This window comes from Plasmodium gonderi (assembly GCF_002157705.1).
Source record: "Plasmodium gonderi DNA, contig: Chr12, whole genome shotgun sequence".
In the NCBI taxonomy this organism is placed as follows: Eukaryota; Apicomplexa; class Aconoidasida; order Haemosporida; family Plasmodiidae; genus Plasmodium; species Plasmodium gonderi.
Window position 1 is genome coordinate 766,344 of NW_021628937.1, and position 22,735 is coordinate 789,078.

At 30.6% G+C, this 22,735-nt stretch overlaps 4 protein-coding genes across 4 annotated transcripts; 2 read left to right on the top strand and 2 right to left on the bottom strand.

Annotated features, from left to right (window-relative positions):
* Nucleotides 1-67: 67 nt before the first annotated feature.
* Nucleotides 68-12,406, top strand: PGO_121380 (transcription factor with AP2 domain(s); the record flags this gene model as incomplete). Its single annotated transcript, XM_028688934.1, has 1 exon — nt 68-12,406. One exon carries the CDS (start codon nt 68-70, stop codon nt 12,404-12,406), a length of 12,339 nt encoding a protein of 4,112 aa, XP_028544735.1.
* Nucleotides 12,407-13,844: 1,438 nt separating this feature from the next.
* PGO_121390 (phosphoenolpyruvate carboxykinase) lies at nt 13,845-15,644 on the bottom strand (the record flags this gene model as incomplete). The annotated part of the gene is made up of 1 exon (XM_028688935.1): nt 13,845-15,644. The coding sequence occupies one exon, from the start codon at nt 15,642-15,644 to the stop codon at nt 13,845-13,847; it is 1,800 nt and encodes a 599-aa protein (XP_028544736.1).
* A 1,908-nt stretch (nt 15,645-17,552) lies between these two features.
* On the top strand, nt 17,553-18,091 carry PGO_121400 (transcription activator; the record flags this gene model as incomplete). Its single annotated transcript, XM_028688936.1, has 3 exons — nt 17,553-17,613; nt 17,848-17,940; nt 18,069-18,091. The coding sequence occupies 3 exons, from the start codon at nt 17,553-17,555 to the stop codon at nt 18,089-18,091; spliced, it is 177 nt and encodes a 58-aa protein (XP_028544737.1).
* Nucleotides 18,092-19,009: 918 nt separating this feature from the next.
* On the bottom strand, nt 19,010-21,812 carry PGO_121410 (myosin A; the record flags this gene model as incomplete). Its single annotated transcript, XM_028688937.1, has 3 exons — nt 19,010-21,229; nt 21,450-21,587; nt 21,717-21,812. The coding sequence occupies 3 exons, from the start codon at nt 21,810-21,812 to the stop codon at nt 19,010-19,012; spliced, it is 2,454 nt and encodes an 817-aa protein (XP_028544738.1).
* Nucleotides 21,813-22,735: the final 923 nt, after the last annotated feature.

Consider the following 22,735-nt stretch of genomic DNA (forward strand, 5'->3'; position numbering starts at 1 on the left):
GTACATATACCAACAAAATAAAGATAATGATTTCAACGAGTATAAAGAGAAAAACAAGGAAAAAAAAATGAATGAAAAATTAAACGAAACGAAAGAAGAAAATACACAAAATGAGGAAGGGGTGTATGCAAATTTGACCCATAAGGGAGATAATATTTTTGTACCCACATGCTTTGATGAAAACTATCTAAATATTAACAATCGTATAGCGGATAAAAATTGTCTTTTTTTATCACATTTACATGATAAAAGAAACAATCCCGATTGTTATTTAGGGAATGTTTCGAATGTAAATATGAGAAATACATATGACACCACAAAATGCACCATAAATAATTTCATTAATGAAGGGGAATGTAGAACCCCTCGAGGAGATAGAAAATATGTTTTGGTTATGGATCATAAGACGAATAACGCCAAGAATATATCAAATATTTTAGTTAACAATCAAGAAATTTTTAATCAAAACGATGATAGTTGTTCGTACGATGCAAATTCCAATATGGGAATTCCAGATAAGAAGGAAAATCAAAAGAATTACGTAAACAATTACACAAATTTGAATAGTAACAGTTACACTAACGTGAATGGTAATAGTTACACCAACGTGAATGGTAACAGTTACACCAACGTGAATGATAACACTTACACAAATGTGAATGGTAACAGTAACACCAACGTGAATGATAATAATTACTCGGTACCCACATTATGCAGTAATTACAATGATTTAATTTTTCACAAAAATGACTTGTGTAATGGTGAAATAAATAATATTATTTTGGAAGAAACACAGGTAGGGAACAGTAATTTACAATGCAGCCACATGAATATTATACCAGAGCCGTGCAGTGACAATATGGTAATTTATCCGAATCATATTAATAATATGGAACAGGATCGTATAATTAATACCAAAGTCGAAATTCCAAATTTCTATAATCGTAATAATAACAATGCAACTCTTGTGAATTACTTAATCGAAAACAGTGATCAGAAGTATATACAAAATAATTTAATGAGCTATGAATCTGTCTGGAGAGGTAGGAACGATTTGAGGAGTAATAATCTGTGTAATAACAATCTGAGTGGTAGCGGAGCCCAAGGCAGTGCTCAAAATAGAAACGAGCACATTGCAAAGTGTGGTAACATGGTGCATTACAATCAAGATTGCACGTCGTTGCCATATAATGAATATGCATATTTAAACCACCATTTCAGCAAGAATGATACAAAGAACAGTATAAATATTACCAGTGATGCATATTTTAATAACAATCCAAGAAATAATTTAATATATAATCAAAATTTATACCCGAATTATGGTGGTGACATTGGCGATGGTGCTAATAATGGAATCTATCCTAACGAAGACATAATGATAGCACCAGTTACTGAAGAATCACATTTAATTTCTGAAAAGACATGTATAACTAAAAATGATAATTACAACATTAGTAATGACCACCACACAACAACGCCTCATGGTGTTATGACTAATCAAATGACTCCCATGAATAACACAGAATCATCATTACCCACAAATGAATGGAATAATAACGATCTTAACAACACACATATGAATACTTTAAATTATCGAATTGGGAAGAAGTATAACATTTTGCATAATAACGAACAACACCCGATAGGTAACAGTGCTTATATGCAAATTAACCACGATCATCAGCAGAAGCAAATGTTTCTAAGCAATAATCTATCTTTGAGTAGAAATGAATTTTCATCCCATGATTTCATGAACGGCAATTCTATGCATCTACACAACACTTATGTTACTTATCCAGTGAGTAATGAACAACCAGGGGGAGCAAGTTTTAGTAATCATGTTTGCACCAAGACGGATGGCATTTCCAATTCTGCTGATCCTATCCCTTTTCACAATCTTGGTCGTAATTGTGGCGATAATTATGATCATAACTGTGGCTGTAACTATGGAAGTAACCAAGTGAACAATGATATACGTATCTATGAGTTCAAACATACCAATAATCATAGCAGTAACAATAATAGAGATCACATATCACACGAAGAAGGAGGAAATCCAATGGAGAGTGAACAAGTACCAATTCAATTTGATCAACAAACGAATACTATTAAAAATGAACGAATTCATGACGAGGAAAGAAGAATTAAGCACCCATTAACATTGAATCAATATGTACATGCCAATAGTTGTATCCCATTGATCAACAGAAACGCAAAAAGTAATTTTTTCCCCACTTTTGTAAATAATAAAATCGAAGATTGTAAATATTCAGGGGAAGAGGGAGAAATACCAATGAATGTTAACTATTACGTTAACAACTCAGAAAAAAGTGGATACCCCATTGATGATAATCATATGGAAAATCGTGGAAGGCAGGTGAAATGGGACAAAAGCAACAAAATTCTTGGTGAGAACAGTGAGTTGACACCAGCGTGGTTAACACAAGGGAGCTACCACGAGGAGATTATGAATGGCCCGATGAATGGCCCGATGAATGGCCCGATGAATGGCCCGATGAATAGCCCGATGAATGGCCCGATGAATAGCCCGATGAATGGCCCGATGAATAGCCCGATGAATGGCCCGATGAATGACCCGATGAATGGCCCGATGAATGACCCGATGAATGACCCGATGAATGGCCCGATGAATGACCCGATGAATGACCCGATGAATGGCGAGAAAATGAGTCAAAAGAGTATAATTCAAACCAATGACAATTGCTATAACACTTTCATTACTCGTAACTCCCCTATTAATAATAACGCTTTGGAAAGTTCAAGTATCATGGCGGAGAGAAATATAAGTAGTAGTAATTCTCACTTGCTGAGGTTGTCGAACACACAAAATGGAATTAATAATGAAAGTAAAGAAATTTTACAGCAGATAATGATGTATAATTTGTACATGCAGTCGTTATTAAATAATCCCAATGGTGTAATTGAGATGAATCCACATGTTAATGAAAAAAAGGATCAATTAATATTATTTAATTTAAAAAATATGCAAAATAAAATATCTAAAAAAATTCCACAAATAAGTAATAATTATTTAGCATATTTAGATTATTATATAGGTTCATTGAGACTATTATACAATAAAGTGTTAAGTAACAGAAATTTGATATTTATATTGGCAAAAGAAATATTTTCTAAAAAAACAAAAAATGATAAAATAATATACAATAATGATAATAACTCCTCCACATTTGACTCCAAACATTCATATGTTCAAGAATTATTAACAGCACTTTTACCGAAACCTCCCATTTTCCCACCATTCGAAATTTGGATTTATATGGGGAAAAAAAATGCTAGTCATTTACATAAACTTCATTTAACTATATATATAATTTATCAGAAAATAATTTGTAACATATCAAATATATTGCTAAAAATAAATAACGACATGGTGAATTACACAAGTAAGAATAAATTTAGCAAAAGAAATGGAACCGATTCGATTAATGACTATGTGCATGACCATGCAGAGAGAATAAAACGACCGGACTTCCCATTTTTAGGAAATGGTATCAGTGACAACATTTCCAAGGAGGAAATTTCTGACAATCTGGACTACCCCATCGATCCTTCTTCCGTTGATCATATGGAAATGGCGAATCATGCACCAGATGTGAATGTCGTCATACCAGGTGTGAATGTCGTCATACCAGATGTGAATGCCATACCAGATGTGAATGCCATACCAGATATGAACGCCATACCAGATGTGAATGCCATACCAGATGTGAATGCCATACCAGATGTGAATGCCATACCTGATGTGAATAACACATCAGATGATCCTAATACACATGATGACAAATGCTTAGCAGCCAATGCAGCATGTGTCCCCATGGAGGAAGAAGGGATGGAAAATCATGAGAACTACACGTATAGCAAAGATGGTGAAAGGAATTACAAACAAATGGACATACCGAAAAAATGCTTATTCAGAATTGACCAGAAGTTAGAGAATATAATGGATTCAATTAATAACATAAGTGAAATGATGAACATGTGGAAAGAATCAAAAATTCCTAACGAAGAACGCCACATAATTTCTGAGGTTAACGAAATAGAAAACAGGAGTAGTAGCGGTAAGAGGAAGCCATCAGTTGAACACACGGATGAGGAAAGTGACCAACCAAACTTGTTACAGAAAGAAGAACATAAAGGTGTTGCATGTGAAGAGGGGGATGGAAACGAATATAATGATAAGAATCAAGTTGAAAATGAAGGGGAAGCTATTGCTAAACATGTGCAAAATATAAGTGAATCTATTACCATAGAGGAAACCCTCGAAGGAGAGGAAGGAGAGACAGAACATGCAGCAGAGGCAGCACATGTGGTTAACCCGAAGGATAGACAAATAGTTGCATACGATGATTTAAAAAATAGTGATAAATCCTTTTTTGAAAAAGTGTCCAAGATAAAATTGGATTATAGAAATTCCGTAGGCAAAGATTGTCCTTTAAAATTGTTAAACGAATTGAAAAATGAATTGCAAAATGTGTATAAGGAAATACGAACTTTAAAAAAATATGGTAATTACATATCCAGTAGTAGTAACAAGGAGAATAGAAACTCCTTAGAATTGGTGAATCCAAAGAATATCTACGTCTCCACCACTGCAACTTCGAATGATGACTGTGATGTAGATTCTGATGTGAATCTAAAAACACCAGATGAGACATTCTATTTGAAGAGCTTGTTATGTAGCGAAAATATAAATTCGAATTTTCCCATAAGTTCATGCACGAATGATTTTTACAACTTTTCGAATAACAAAAATGGAAGTAAGGAAAAATTGAAAAAACAAAACAAATTGCTAAACAGTCTCATAAATAGTACTATATGTTCTAAAGAAAATATGAATAATGATGTAATATATGATTTAAATTATAACGATGATATTTTTAAAAAACTTATATTTTTATCACGAAATTTTTATAATAATATATCCGAATATGATAGTTATTCCCTTGATTCATATGACAAAAATTCAGTCAAGTTAACAAATATTACTGAATTGAACAAATTTAGCTACTGTATGAATAATGAGAAATTAGTTTCCAATAAACCATTACTCCCCAGTGGTGAAGTATACCATGATAATTTCATACAATTGAATAAAGATGAACTTACAACCCTGAACCCTGAACCAGTAGAAATACCCAGGCCTATAAGCAACGAGAATTGTGAAATTTATATTTATACTAATGAGAATCAAGGTTCTTCTTCTCCTCCTGTCAAATTGGATAGAACCCTCTACAACTGTATCCCAAATTTAGACACATGCAATGGGAGAGGACTTAGCACAGGGGTGGTACTATCCAATAGTAATCTTGTACAAAAAATGAATTACAAAAATACAAATTTGCAAAACAGTTGTGAGTTCAATATTCCTGAAAATTCAACTTTTAATAATCACAACAATGAGAAGGGTAAAAATAATTCCCTTTTGGTACAACCTGTTGAGGAAAAAGAAGATAAGGAAAATGTGCACAAAATGGATTCACCTTTAACTGATAATGTTGTGCTATCGAAAAATAACGAAATAGTACCTCTAATTGATGACATTAAACTTTGTAATAACACCATAGGGCATGATTACACGGTTTCACCAATGAGAATTTGTATGAACAGTAACAAAGAAATCTTTTTGAATAGGAACAATGAGAGCTACATAGTAGGTAATCCATCAAATCATAATGACCAAGCCCTATTTAATGACAGTTCAGAGTTCAAAAATGAATTTAGGGAAAATTCTCAAACGATGGTTTCACAGAATAGTGTAAACAAAAAACATAACTATGCATCTGATGGATCCTCGGATAGTAGAAAAAATGGCGTAAATTATAGCAACTTTTATTTAAATTCTAATAATGGAGATTATGAACAATTGAAAACACATTGTAGAAGTTCATTGGCGAGAAGTGACAACAACAATAGTGGTGTTCAAAGTCAAAAGGAAATTCCCCTTAGCGATGCACAAAATGGGCTTCATAATATGAGCCATAGCAACCAATTTAATCACCTGAATCGGGACATTGAACAGATTCATGACGGCCTTGCTTCTGCTTCTGCGGAAGATGTGGAAAACGCGCATCATAGAGAGAATATCCCCTTTATGAAGGAAAAAAATACGTACGTACATGACTCAGGGGTGCCTGATGCATTTATCAGGAATAAGAATAATCAATTTGTATATTCAAAAAATGAAGAACTAATAAAACAAGGAGGAAACCTAATGAACAATTATTACTGGGAGAATGAAATAGCCAAAACTGAAAATTCTAATTATCCATTGAACAATAGACAAAATATGTATTACACGAATGGAGAAAATTTATCAACATACATTATAAACGAAAAGGGATTAATTAGTAATAACAATATAGAAAAATATGAATCCTGTAATCCAAGAGCATATGAAACTAACATGAATGGAAACATGAGTAATAATGGTTCCTTTCAGGGATTCAATGCACCATTAGCTTATGTGCATGATAATGAAAATTACATTAACAATAATTTAACAGGAAATGAACAGAATTATAATATACTTATATCCCCTTATGATAAAAATCAAGAATTTGGTATTATTAATTGTATGCCTCTGCATGAATGCACGTCGAATGAGTGTGTTTCACGTGATTGTACAACAGGTGGACATGCATTAAATGAAACAAATTTGCTAAATCATAAAGAAATAAACAATAATGTAAATTATTTCATTGATGAGAATTCAATTTCGAACATGTTCAACAGTTCAAGTATGCAAAATGAAGTTCATAATAGAATTTTTGAAAAAGAAATGAAAAGGAACAAATTCACAACAAATGAAATGATGGCCCATAATGCCAGGAATCAATTGGCTATTAATCAATATACAAAATGTGAAGATCAAGGGTGGAATGTGAACTATACAGATAAAGAACCAACAAAAATGACAAATGCTACAAGCACAGGTGAGGTAAACATGTTTAAAGGTGGAAATAAGGAAGATGAAATTGTCATAGAAAAAAGGAATAAAAATAATATGAAATACTTAAATAACATCGAGTTAAGGGACACAACAGATGATGTATCAGATTGTGAAATAAACAATGGTGATATTTACAACCTAGGAGATGACGATGATGAAAATACTCTTGAAGAAGCTGCTTCTAATATAATAAAAAATGACCTTGTCACGAATGACGTATCAGAATGTTTGAAGATCACCCAAAATGGGCTAAACGGCGCAAACTGCGCAAATACAGAATTGTGGACCGAAGAAGACATAAATTTATGTAATTTAAAAAGTGATGAAATGATGATGAACAAAAAGAAGAACCCCCTGCATAAGAGTGTATCCACTGGATCACCCAATGATCATTCTGAAATTCAAAACCAGAAAGGAGAAAATTTAGCAAATGATATAAATAAAATAAAATTAAAGAAAATGCTTGAAATTACTGATAAATTAATAGGGAAAAAATACAGAGGTATATCATATGATCCTACAAGAAATGGATGGTCAACCTTTGTATATAAAGATGGAGTTCGACATAAAAAATTTTTTTCTTCCTATAAATATGGAAACTTATTAGCAAAAAAAAAATCTATAGAATGGAGATTAAAAAATTTAAGCCCAGATTCTCATGCATATGCATTTTCATTAAAAGCTAAAGAAGAATTCAATGCCATTCTAAATGATGATTATGAAAATGTTAGTGATATGAATTATGACAATAGAGAAGGGAGTAATTTGGACAACTCAAATAACAGGGATATATTATATGTAAATGCTTTTCTCAACCTTTTTAACAATGAACATGAAGAGAAGAAAGGATCATCTGATGAAGAAGCATTATGTAAAATGAGAAAATCGAACAAGAGTGAATTAACAAGAAATTCATCCAGAAAAAATAAAAAGAACAGAGGAAAAGCAGGTGCAGTACCGGGATGTGGTGGGCTTGTCCATTCTATGGGGAAAAATAACGACAGAGTTAAAGAAAAATCGGAGGAATCCAAACTTTTCAATGGAGTTAGTATAATTGCAAAGGATGATGATGATGATGATAACCACCAGGAGGATATTGTGACAAGCCCAAATGGGAACAATAAAGATGGGAGTAGCAACAACAATGGACGTACAAATGAATGTGCACATGGAAGCGCACGTCAAAATGGATATGAAAAAGAAAATTGTAAAGAAAATAAACTAGCAGAGCAAAATACTAATATAATCAGCCAGACATGTGATAAGGATAACGTCGTATTACCTTACAATGACGATTTGTTTGTTTACAAAGATTATTGCATGAGACCACTAAATGTGGGGGAGGAGAAGAAGAATATGAATTCAACAAATTCCCAAAATGGAAAGGAAGCAAAAAATGGATCTCATTGTGAAATTAATAAATTAATTACTAATGAGCAAGGGAAATCAATGCAAGAAGAAAAGTTTTATGAACAACAATCAGCATATTACCAAAATGGAAATAGTGAAAACACGAATCTAATAGATGATTGTCTCAATTCAAATAAGTTATCACTTCCAAACTGTGATTTCATCGTCCCAAATGGTAAAAAAGTAGACACATTATTTGTAAATGAAAATAATTGCTCATTTATCCGATGGGGTGAAGGAAATGGAAAAAAGAGAAAAAGGAGCCATATCACAAAAGATGGAGAAATTTCTAGCAGAACAAGTGAGGGAAGTAGAAGTAATAGTAGTAGTAGTAGTACAGTAAGGAATGGAAAAATTAATTCTGTATGCACACGTGAAACATTGAATAATAGTGTGTATTCCCAACACGATGCTGCGTTGGGTGATTGTAGCGAAAATACCATCTGTGATGATTTCAGTAGTTATGAATTAGGAAATTGTAATAATGGCAGAGATTATCCAAGTGATGGAAACGATAAGGATATGCCACAAAAGGAGCTGAAATTCACGCAGGTGCATTCTATAAATGGAAATTGTTCCATTAATAATGACATTATATATACAAATGAAAGAAACACGCGTAGGAATGATAACTGCATAAACGAGAATATTCTTGAATTCACTAAAAATGGGGAGTTGAAAAATGAAAATTTTAAAATTTCCTCTTGTTATAGCAGTGAAATAAATAGCAACAATAATTTTGCACTATTAAATAATAGCACAGTTTATTATTCAAATGAAAATTGTGTAACTAATGGACATATTGCACGAAACAGTATGATGGTCACCACTTCCGATGAAATGAAAATTATGGATACATTAAATCCCGCACAATGTGATAATATTGACCTAGAACAAATGAAAGAATGGACTACCAAGCAAATAAAATCGTCTGGATGTCATGAACAGAACAAAAATAATTGGTGTTATGAGAATAGAACCAATTTTGGTCAACTTAATCAAGAAATAACAAAAAATGTAAGTATTCAAAATGATCAAATTGGGAGAGAGGAGTTCTTGCATTCTCAGGATCATAGCAGCAGAAATAAGAGAGATGAACTTGGGGATGAAATTTTTAACGAAAATGGAACAACTGACATACCTGCACGAGCAAATGGGAATAAGCAAAATATGTTTTTCGAAAATAAATATGCAAATGATGAAAATTATTTTCTCTATAAAGACACCCTGTTGAAGTATATGAACGAATGTACGTGCACAAGGGAAGAGGAAAAAGTGGTTTTCCTTAAATTCTTGAAATTAAACACCGAATGGATTTTACTAGAACTGGAAGATTTGGAGGAGATGTACCACTCCTATTTCAGGTCAAAAATTGAGGCATTCTACAAGACATACTTGACAAAAATTGGCAATGCTAACAGTTTTAGAAACGACACAGTTGGATCAGCTGTAGCAGAAGTGAAAGCAGGGAGAGATACCAAAACAAACGTCAGAACAAAGCCAATGACACCAATTAGCCAATCTAGTGTTATCCCATCGAGACGCAGTGAACACATACGAGATCTGCAACTGATTTTTGAGAAGAAGCTGAACACACCATGGATGTGCATGGTTTTCCCTATATACTTCCTCTACACATTGAACTATAAAATTTACAGTATCCTGAAAAGTATGAAGAAGAAAAAAGTGAAAAGCACGAACAATGATAAAGACAAGCATTTGAAATGCAAATTGAAAGGAGTAAATTTTATTAAGTATAAAAAGGCATGGTGTTTTACCTATGTGGACGTAGATGATAAGAAGAAGAAAAAACTTTTCCCGATAAGTGATTATGGATTTATGGAATCAAAAACTTTGTCCATATTGTATAGAAAAAGCTTCGTTTTTCACTTAACAAAAATGTACACTTTTTTAAAAAATGTTATATTCAAGAGTAAAATGGGAGAAAATGGAGGATCAGTAGGAACTCTAAATAAATTCTTAAAACCCCAATATATAAATGACTATATTGATTATTTTAAAAAGTATGAAGAATTTCTAGTATGTTATGGCAAAATTATATATTTCAATGAAACAAAAAAGATATATCATACAACAAATAATAAGCAAGATGCTTTGAATTATGTACCATTTGAAATAAGACACAAAATACCTGAAGAAATAGAACCAATAAATTTATTAACAGCAACGAGAAATTACTTTTCCAAAAAATCACAAATGATGAAATTCCCAAAAGGTATTGTATATCTATCTGGCTACTTCTTATGGGTTCTATTATTTCTAAATAAAAATAATAAAGAAGTTATTATCTCATTTTCTGTTCGAAAATATTCGTTCGAAATAGCAAAAACTAAATGCATCGAATGTTATTATTGTTTGTTGTATAAGTATAAATTTCGTCCAGTTAACATATCAGGGGTTGTTGATTTAGTGCTAGAGAGTGATTTGGAATGTAAAAGTTATAACTTGCTGGATTATGAAACAGAAGATATAATGTCATTAGATTATTTATTTTACTTATTTGCACCATCGAATTATGTACTTCAGCATGAGACCATATATAAAAAATTTACACTTAACCATCATCAACATGACAATAATCTGCGTATGCAGAAGGAATATGATCAATTTTTTCCAAACGAGTATGTATCTTTAGAGACTTATCAGACTTACCAGATTGAAGATGACCATCCTGTGGTAGCAAATGAATTCAACTCCAAAAAAATACACGCCACAAGTGTTGAATCCTCATTATTTGAGTTTTTACCAATGCATTATTGCCAGACGGATATAAATACACGCAATCAAAGAGAATATGGAGAGGAAAACGAATGTACATCCAAAAATTGTTTCCAATCGACAAACGATTTGCTTCTTCATCTTGAGAAGGAACAAGAGAAGAAAGATATTCCACTTTATTTTACAGATGACGAGAAGGGGAAAAATGTTATCATGAAAAAAAGGGATATTTATATGGAGCAAAGTTTTAAAAGAGGATATGAATATGATGTGAACTTAAAGGAATCAAAAGAAGAGACAAAATCTGACAATTGCTGGAAGTACAATAATTATCACACCCTTCATAGAAATAGTGAAACTGACGATGATGATGATGATGATGATGACAGTGATGGCGACAATTCACATGAACAAAAGGATACAACTACACAATGGATATACAACTCTGACGGAAAACCAAAGGAGAATAATAAAACCCCTCCCGGTGATGAGAATAAGGAGAGAGATATTTCCATAGTACATGATACAAATATAAAGGATTCAAAAGAAGAAGAAAAATTGACAAGTTATAATAAAGGTAATAACGACGAAGGAAGAAGTAATAATGACGATTTGGAAAAATGTGGAGAAGAAAAAGAGCAGCTGAATGGGAACAGTTTATTCACAAAGGAGGACAACAACTGTAAGCAGAATTCCAAAAGCAGTGATAAAACATTTACAAATAATACAGAGTATTATAAAGACATTTTGAATAAAAATATATTTCACTTTTTTGATAACAATATACAAGATGATTATTTAAAAAAGAATTATGATGAATTATTTAACAATAAAGAAGAAACAAATATTTTGTTTAAAAAGATTAACCAAAAAGAAGAACACTTAGGAATTTTTATGCTACTTAATTGTCAATGGCTTTCAGATTCATTCGTAAATAATATAAATCAAATTGAAACAAAATATGCCGACATTTACTCTTTTGAAAATTATAGAAATACTCGTGAAGAAGTTTTGAATTGGAAATGTAAAAAAAATTTTATTAAAGATTGCGCAGATATCGCAAAAAAATTTCCACGAGTTGTTGGAGTTCATTATGATTCCTATGCCCATGCATGGGTTGTCAATTGTACCTTTAAGGGAAAAAGAAGGGACAAAAAATTTTTGGTTAAAACATTTGGATTTTTGCAAGCGAGGAAATTGGCCATCGAGCATAGGGAAAAATGGCAAAAAATGCGAGCCTTGTCAACTGAGAAGAAAAACTGAAAGGAAAAAACGGACGCACAATTTGGATTCGTTCTAGCCAAGTGCAGAACATATGTAGAAATATGGAGGACTGCTTAGAAATATGGAGATATGTATAGAAAATAACATAACCCATTTCCTTTAATCTGTATGCATTGTGAAGAGAATGCTGTTAAAATGTTATAGGGAATGAATAAGGTAAAATAAGACAGGGTAAGATAATATAAAAAAACGCATTGCATAAAATTGTAACCCCACAAAAAACACCACCTACGAAATAGTGAATTACTTTTCTCCTTTATTTATGCATGCCAATTGATTCTTTACTCCACTTTGCTTAGTTAGATTGAAATAATAATAAACACGTGCTTGTACATGGTATTCATGTACATATGTATTGTGTTGCAGATCTTTCGTCAGCTTGAAAAGAAGGCCTATTTTATTATTTTTTTAATTTTTTTTATTTTATTTTTTTTTTATTTTTTTATTTTATTTTTTTAATTTTTTTTATTTTATTTTTTTTTATTTTTTTATATTTTTTCACTTTCCGCATATTTATGCCACATGTGTTATGTTTCACTGTGCACACGTTTTCATTTTTTTTTTTTTTTTTTAAACAAATGTGTTCTTATCTTTTCCCCAATTTGTTTGTAACTGTTGTCTTATAATTTGTACTAACCCCAAATGCAAATTCAAAATGGATATATACTTTTTTTTCGGAGTAATTTACATGAATTTAATTACTTCAAGTATCGTATTAATTTTCGTGGGGGAATTTGTTTCCTCCCTAAATTAGTTTTAGGATGGGTAAAATGATACATACTATGAAAAATGGATATACTGTGATAAGCGCATATGTGTGTGATGCTTCGTTCCTTCACGTGCTAACGAATGCAAATTGTTCGTAAATTTTTTTTTTTTTTTTTTTTGTTTTTACACAAGGTGTACAAGTGAAGACTGGGGTGTGTGGGGGTCGGTCCATGTATTATCCTTCTCCCCCTCTGGGGTATGGGTATACTTTTCGTGGAACACACATTTGTATATATATATGTATATATTTACAACGAATTATCATGTAAGGCTGAATGAATGGTACATGGTGTATAGCTGCAGATGAGAATATCTCCTTTGTATAGAAAAAAAATCCCCAAACGAGCATAAAGAGTGGTAAGAATGGAGTAGGAAATTTTACAAAATATGGGGGAAAAAATGAGAAAAAAAAAGTGCGTTAAAAAAAAAAAAAAATGAGCAATGCAATTCTGACGACGCGACGGACAAAATCTCGTTCCGGGTAATTCGTTTGAGATTCTATATTCGTGCACAATTCTTACAAGTGTTTCGAGAAAAAAAAAAAAAAAAAAAAAAAACATGTATGATTTGCATGTAGATTATATGGAAAAACAAATCGTGAGGTAACCCCTCCCCACCTTTTTTGTGTTTGTATTTTTTGTGACATTCCTTAGAGAGTAGGTCCCCCAGAAAATATTTCTGGTCCCGCCTTGTCGGAGAATAAGGTGAAATTTGTAATAAATTCTTTGGCTAGATGTTTAAGATTTGTCATGTAATCTTCTTTATCTTTCCATCCAATAAGTGGATCGAGAACTTCATCTGGAATACCATCCAAATGAGATGGTATATTAAAATTAAAAATGGGCGTTTTTTTATATTCAATATTAAGTAGTTTATTGTCATGTATATAATCTACAAGCATACGAGTATACTTCAAAGGTATTCGTTGTCCATTTTCTGAACCATAGGAACCATAAATCCAGCCAGTATTTAATAACCATACATTTGCCTTATGCTTCTGATATTTCTCTGCTAACATATTTGCATACACCATTGGATGATGAGCTAAAAATGGAGCAGCATAACATGAAGAGAATGTAGCTGTTGGTTTTAAGACATCACTTTCTGTTCCTGCCATTTTACTAGTATAACCACTTACAAAATGATACATCATTTGATAAACATCCAATTTAGATAATGGTGGTATAACACCAAAAGCATCACATGTTAAAAGAATAATATTCTGCGGATGTGCATGTACATATGCAGGTATTTTTGCATTTTCAATATACGACAATGGGTAAGCACATCGTGTATTTTCTGTTATGGAACAATTATTATAATCTACCTCTCTAGTAACTGGATCCATAACAACATTTTCTAAAATAGAACCAAATTTTATAGCTTTATAAATTTCGGGTTCTTGTCTTTTGGATAATCCTTTACATTTAGCATAACATCCACCTTCTATATTGAATATCCCATCCTCAGTCCATACATGTTCGTCATCTCCAATAAGGTATCTATTTGCATCAGCAGATAGGGTTGTTTTCCCTGTACCAGATAAACCAAAAAATAATGTTACATCATTATTCTTTCCAATATTACATGATGAATGTAGGGGTAATTTTCCCTCCTTTGGCATTTTATACATAAATAATGTTAAAATTCCTTTTTTCATTTCACCAGCATATTGAGTTCCTAATATAATCATATTCATTGCACCAAAATTTATAATTACAGATGTCTTACTTGACATTCCATCTGTTAATCTGTTAGATGGAAAATCACCAGCATTGTATATGATAAAATCTGGTATAAAATTTTCTATTTCTTCTACATTTTTTGGAGGTATAAGCATATTTAACATGTACAGTGCATGATAAGCCCTAGATGTAATAACTCTAATTTTTATTCGACAATTTTCATCCCAGCCTGCATATGCATCTATTACATATAAATTTGGTTGTAAATTCAAATAATCTATTGCTCTCCCTTTATTTATTTCATATGATTTTTCTTTTAATGGAATATTTACCTTACCCCACCAAATATCATCTTCTGATGTTTTTTCCTTAACAATTCTTTTATCCGATGGCGATCTCCCTGTTTTCTCTCCTGAAATACAACATAATGCACCAGTGCTAGTTATAAATGAATTCGATTCATATTTCAATGCCATTTCGTATAAAAAAGCGGGGGTGGAATTATGATGTATGCTATTTACATGTAATCCCAATTCGTGCACTGTTTCGTTAAATTTTCTTTCCTGTTCTTGGCTCAATGTTAAAATATCCTTTGAACTCATTATAGGTCCAACTGGTTTGTTATACACTAAGTTCCTGCGCACTTCTTCGATTATTACTTTTTTCATGTTTTCCATTTTTTCTGCCAAGTCGTAATCGGATGACTGATCTATCGACTTTACCAATGTATTTTCCATCACTTCTGAAACTACGTTTTCCATCATTTTGTCACGGCTATATGCCTGCTCTATTTTTGCTCTATTTGTACTCTATTTATGCTCTATTTCTATTCTATGCGATGTCTTTTTTTGTTGCTTTTTTTTTTTTTTTTTTCCACCTTCTTCAACTGTGAAAAAGCAAAACTATATGAAAACCCTACAGGGCGAATGGTACAAAGTGAAGCAATTTATATTTAAACGTCCAAAGATCCTTATATATTATGGACATACACATGTAGGTTGCGAGAATAGGTACTTAAGTGTATACACGTAATCTCTCAAAAAGAGGTTTGATAACTGCGCTAGATTTGGAATCTAGCATAATACTTTACAGTGAATTGGAAAGAGAACACATGATGATGTATCATTTAAGGGGTTATTACCATTCATATACAAGCAAAATAAAGGAAAAAAAAAAAAAAAAAAAAAAAAAACAGAATTGGTGGCGCAAAATGAAGAAATAATAAGTGCATTCCTACAAATATGCACTTTTCTATAGTAACTCTATAACCTCATTGTTACATATTGATGAAAATTATTGTTATAAAAAAAAAAAAAAAATACATATATATATATATTTGTAAGAAGGGGTCAAATTTGTTACATATTTTAAAAATTTAAATAAAATATTTTTTCGCATTTATTTCATTTTTCTTAACCATTCTTTTTGAAAAATATTCACTTCAAAATTGTGCACTTTCATTTTTTCCACCAATGTTGCGATTTTAAAAAGGCACAACAAAAAAAAAAAAAAAAAAAAAAAAAAAACAACCCCCATATTTTTTGTGAGACGACGACAATTATTTTCCGTTGACAACATAAATTACTTATAAGTTAATGTTCCTATATATACCCCACTCCTCACCCATCCACCGTAAATAATAGTAGTAGAGTACCCTTATTCATGTGCAGTGTTGCAAGGACCTCATAATATATATATATATATACATATATATATTGGATATAATACATATAGATATATTTTACACAATTGTATATACGTATTTTTTTTTCTTAATATACATTTTTTTAAATAATACAACCCCACTCACAACTACTGTTCGTGCCGAATATTTTTTTTTTTTTTTCCGCACCAAGCGAAAATTATTACTATATGCGTGCACTTTTACATTTGTGCTATATAATTATATGAATATACATGTATGCTTACTATAAAAGTGGTGGAAATATTGATACCTTTATATATTATAGAAACATTTCTTTTTCTTTTTTTCTTTATTTTTTTCTATTAATATATGTTGAATACATTTTAAACCGGAACACAGGTGTCACATTTGCAACGCATGTATATAAATCCCCCGTTGCAGTTAAGGAATATTGGGTTAAGGGTTGATATTATACATTTTATAATGCCTAATTTGTCCAAAAGAAGAAAATATATATATATATATATATATATATATATATATATATATAAAATTCATCAATCGCATTGAAAATTTAAAAAGTTTTTGTTTTGCCTTATCTATTGTTACTGAAAAATTATAATTTTTTAAAATTGCAAAATAAGCATGTTTTTTAATTTTTTTTTTTTTTTTTTTCCCCAAATAAAAAAAGAAAGAAAATAAGATATTAAAAGAGGAAAAAAAAAAAAAAAAAGGAAGAGGTAACATTTACAGTTGCATAATGTAATAGTTTTAAGGTTTACATTTGCTAACGAGTTCAGATCATTATTTCCCCCTTTCCTTGCTACTACATCTTGATCAAAAAAATTTTTATATAATATATCCAAAATATAAAAAGAAGATTTTCATCTATAAAATATAAGCAATATTAAATTTACAAGTTTTGAATTGAGAATTTATACCAATTTCTATACCTTGCGAATACTCCTCCCACCCCCCACAAAAAGGAAAAAGTCTGTATCACCCACTGAATTTGTTAAAGAACAAAATGTATATAAGAGAACAAGATGAAGATATATCAACGGAACCTGTTGTTTATATATGTGGAGGTATGTTCCTTAGAGATTGTTTAAAATGATGCACACGATATGGTTTTTCCTATTGGCTTTCCATTTGTTTGTACGCTTTTTGTAGTGTATATAAATTCTTAAGCATAAAATGATATGCATATTGCATACGCATAACCGTTTAAATTTCATTCTTATTTTATTATAATTTTTTTTTTTACTACTTTATTGTTACTTTATTATTACATTACTTTTTTATCCTCCATGTTTTATCAGAATGCGGAATAGACACAGTGATAGCACCCAATGCTTCTCTGCGATGCAAAAATTGTGGATCGAAAATTTTCTTCAAAAAAAGAAGTAGAAGAGGTAATTATACCATATCCCATAAAATTTTTCATTAACTGTCTTTTTTTTTTTTTTTTTTTTTTTTTTTTTTGTTTTCTAATGCCCCAACCTTTTGTAAATTCCTCTTTTTTTTCCTACTTCATTTATAGTTATGCAATATGAAGCTCGATAAAAGGATAGCATAGATTAATTCTATTTCACCACGATGATACCGCACCACCCATTTTTCTTATTTTTTTGGTTTCCATTTTTATACACATTTATAACATTATACATTTTAAGCACAACCATGTTGTGAACACATTTTTATAAATTATTAGATGAATAAAGTTTGACCATTAAAAGAAACGTGCTCAAATAAATTTTTTTTTTTGTTGTTTTGTTTTCTTTTCTTTTTTATATTTTTTTAACAACACTTTATATCTTTGTACACAAAAAAAAAAAAAAAGGAAAACTTTAAGTTATATATATATATATATATATATATATATACATATGTAAAAAATACTTAAAAATATATGTAAACATACTTTTTCTATACATATATATGATCGGATAAAAATTATATTTACATATGTAATATGTATATACTATCTGCACATTTAAAAGTATGCACGATGCTTAATTTAATCAAGTAATTCTCATTTGTCATATGCATATTTATGTATATCCATTCACATATACACATTTTGGAGATGTGGAGAAAAATATATGCACCAAATAGAGGTGCATGAAAAAGAATACACCAACTTGTATGGGTGTATAAAATAGCTAAAGGGAAATAATTTAGGGGTAAAACAAAAATCAAGGAAAAAAATATTTGCGTAATATATATATATACTACATTAGAGGAAAAACTAGTTCAAAAGCAGAATAAAAATGTTAAGTCCATAAACGGAGTAAAATGCAAATAAAAGTGCATGAAACAAAAACATATTATCCTTCTATACGAAAAAAATATTCGTATAAATTACGGTTATATTATGCGATGCCTCCCTCTTTCCCTTTTTTTTTTTTTTTCGATAATAGAGATGATACATGTATTATATTTTAGGTTTCACGAATTTGCTTTCACACTTAAGTTCATTTTTTACACAGCTTGTCTTTTTCTAATGTGTGCTTGAACTCGCATTAGAGATGGGACATTTTCATTAAGCTTATGCTTGTACTTGTGCTTGATGATAGCAGCTTCGATTACGCTCACGCAATTTTCCCACTCAACAAGTTTTTCTCTCTGTATGGTTGACAACAATTTTGCACCTTCTTGTTTCAGAAATACCATTGTCTTTCCAATTTTTTGTATGTCCTGAGAAATTCCTGAACACTGTAACAATTTTTCACATTTAGATCTAGCATCCAAGGAAGAATTTTCAGCAACTGAAATATCCACAAATTTGTACTGATATAAAAAGTCTTCAAATGTTCTTCGATACGAATAGCCTAATTGACGTAATACCAAGGCCTCTAAAATAGATAAAGCATGGAGTTGGATTAAAATTTTAGGTTCACACCATTCCAAAGGTTTCTTATTTTCATTTGGTTTAATACAGCGAATGAAATGCGGTTCTGTGCTATTTATTAATGCCATTAATGCTGTCAACTGGTTTAAAAATTGAGAGCCTATTAATGAACCCTTTGCTATTTTACCCTTTTCTATAACTTGACCTTCAAACAAATCTTTTACTATTTCATTTGATGAATCTTTAATAACTTCTACTAGTTCACCTCTTAAGACGTCTTTATTTTTGAGTAAAAAGTTCTCAGAGCAATATTGAATCGGTCCAATAGTGTGCTGAATTACAAAATTTTTGTTAGATGCAACTTTTGCTGGTGTAAATCTGTCATTATTCTTCAAATTTGTAATACAAGCACTTACAAACTTCTCGTCTGATCCACCTGGGGCAAGGCATTGATCTTCCAAATAAGAAAGAATGGATTTTCCTCTTTCACATAGTAAGTCAATAACTGGCTTGTTACTTGTGTAATTCAATACAGATGTTGATATTCCTTCTTCTATGTATAATTTAGATTCCCTTTCAAACACGATATCAATAAAGTTTTTCTGAAGCATTTCATTTGTGATGTTAATGAATAATTGTTCAAGTGAATTGTTTTTAAATACCTCAAAGCCGAAAATATCCAACATACCCATAAACGCTTTGAATCCACCTTCAGGTTCAATCCTACTATTTAAATTCTTGATTATCCATAAAAATAATTTTTCATACATAGCTTTACAAAGAGACAATTGTAACACTTCTGCATCATTTTTATTCCATCTACCTTCAATTTTGTTTCCTCCAGCAATGGTAACTTTAATTAATAATTCTCTCTTAACTGATTCTGGATCTAAAAACATTAATTCACAAGCTCTGTTAAAGATATCCATGTCAGCATCATGAATAGCTGCTGCATCATTTAATCCCGCTTCTGCTTTTTCTACTAATCTAACATTTCCCAATGTTAATATACCAGCTACTATAGAAAATATAACTTCAATCTGATTTTCCGTCAATTGCATATTTTGTAATGATTCCATTACTTCTTCAAAATCTTTTACATCATCTACACCATTTACATCAGTTGAATTAGGATTCAATAATTTGTAATGTTTCACATCTTTCAATCCGAATTTCTCTCTCATACTTTTACTTGCACCCTTGAGAAACTGATAAAATATGTGATATGATCTTTCATTATCATCTTGGGTTATAATTCTAGATTTTTCTAACAAAAAAGCAACAACTGATCCATTCCTAATACCTCCCTCATGAGATATAACCAACTGCATAAAACGACCAAAACGTGATGAATTGTTATTTCTAAGTGTTTTTGCATTACCAAAAGCTTCGAGAACTGGGTTAGCTGCCATAATCGCTGTTTGGATTCTTAGGTCCATATTTCCACTTTTCGATGAAGCAAAATATCTCATAATTTGCTTAGTTGCTTCAGTTTTTCCTGCACCAGATTCACCAGAAACAATGATTGTTTGGCTTTTATTCACACCATGAAGATTTGAAAGAGCTTCCCTTGCACATGAAAAAATATGTGGTGGTAGTCTTGTATGATCAGCAGCATCACGATACTTTCGAATCCATTCAGCAGTTGTGTTCCCTAAATCTTTGTATGGATTTATAGCAACAATAAGGGGAGTAGCAGTGGTGTATATCTGATTCTTGAAATATCTATGCTTCAGGAAATCAAGTACACAAGGGATGTTGGTGTGGTTTAGCAAACCGATATCACCAAACGACATAGGATCTATTTGTGAATTACAATTCCATGCGTGATTGATATCAATTTCGTATGCCTAGGGGGGAAATGAATGGAGGGGGGGGGGAATGTATACATCTGTGCATGTACATATGTGTGTAGGTGTGTATGTACGTGTTTTTGTAGGTATGCACACATTAGCAACAAAAGTCACCCATCCATGAATGCATGTTTTCTCATTACAAATAAACACTATAAATTTTTCATTATGTATAAGCGTATAAATTATGATGATAATTTTTTTTTTTATTATTTACAGATCCTGATCCTGGTGGGTCAATTTGCACAACGTTTAGTTTTTCTCTATTAGATCCTTGCTGAACAACACATTTTACAAACATAATATTTGGATTTTCCTCTATTGTCGGAGATATATCCGTCCATATTTGATATCCCTGTATAAAAAAAAGTAAAAAAAAAAAAAAAAAATTGTTTAAAGAAATGAAAAATTTAGAAATCTCTAATGGGGTATGTATGTTTCAAATACAGGAGAAAAATTTTCAATATTTACGAGAATTTTTTACTTTAAATACAGTTCCAGATTTATCAAAAGCCTCAATATTTGATACTCTTCTTACAATTTTGCTGGCAGTTTTTATTTCCTCATTTGTAATAGCCATTTTTTAAGCAAAAATTGGGATAAAATAATAATATAAAAATAAAAATAATACAGTAAAAATAAGCACCTTAAATTAGGCAAACTACAGGTTCTTGTAATATGTGTTGTAAAACAACAAAAAAAAAAAAAAAATTTAAGTAAATATAAAGAACCAAAAAAAAAAAAAAAAAAAAAAAAAAAAAAAAAAAAAAAAAAAAAAAAAAAAAAAAAAAAAAAAAAAAAAAAAAAATTTTTTTTAAAAAAAAAAAAAAAAAAAAAAAAAACTTTTTTTTTAAAAAATAAAAAAAAAAAAAAAAAAAAAAAAAAAAAAAAAAAAAAAAAAAAAAAAAAAAAGCTATGTACAATAAAATTAAAAGTGTGTCACAAAAAAAAAAAAAAAATATATATATATATATACATTTATATGTAGAAAGTCTAACAAATCAATATGACATATATATAAGCATGAAAACATAACTGTAACAATTTATAGAAACTAATATAACACAATTTACACCAAGTAGTTTTTACATTTTTAGGAATTATAAATAACGTTTTTTGAAGGCCTTTTTAGTTCTTAACGCTTTAAGAGAACACTAAGCACAGGAAGAAAATGGGCCTTTATGAAAACGTTGTTCTTAAAAATAGAGCTGGGTCGTTTTTCCAAATAATTTTACTGTACATGCATGTAAATATGTGTATATGATTAAATATTTGCCTTATGGGTGATTTTTAGCCCTTCGTATTACTAGAAAACTTCTACATTTTTCGAAACATATATATTTACACATATATACATACGAGTAGATAAATACGTGCACGTATACATGTATATATGCGCATGAATATTTTTTGCGTGTATAATGAAAGTAAAAAAAAAAAAAAAAAAAAAAAAACATAAACATAAACATAAATATAAACATAAACATAAATATAAACATAAAC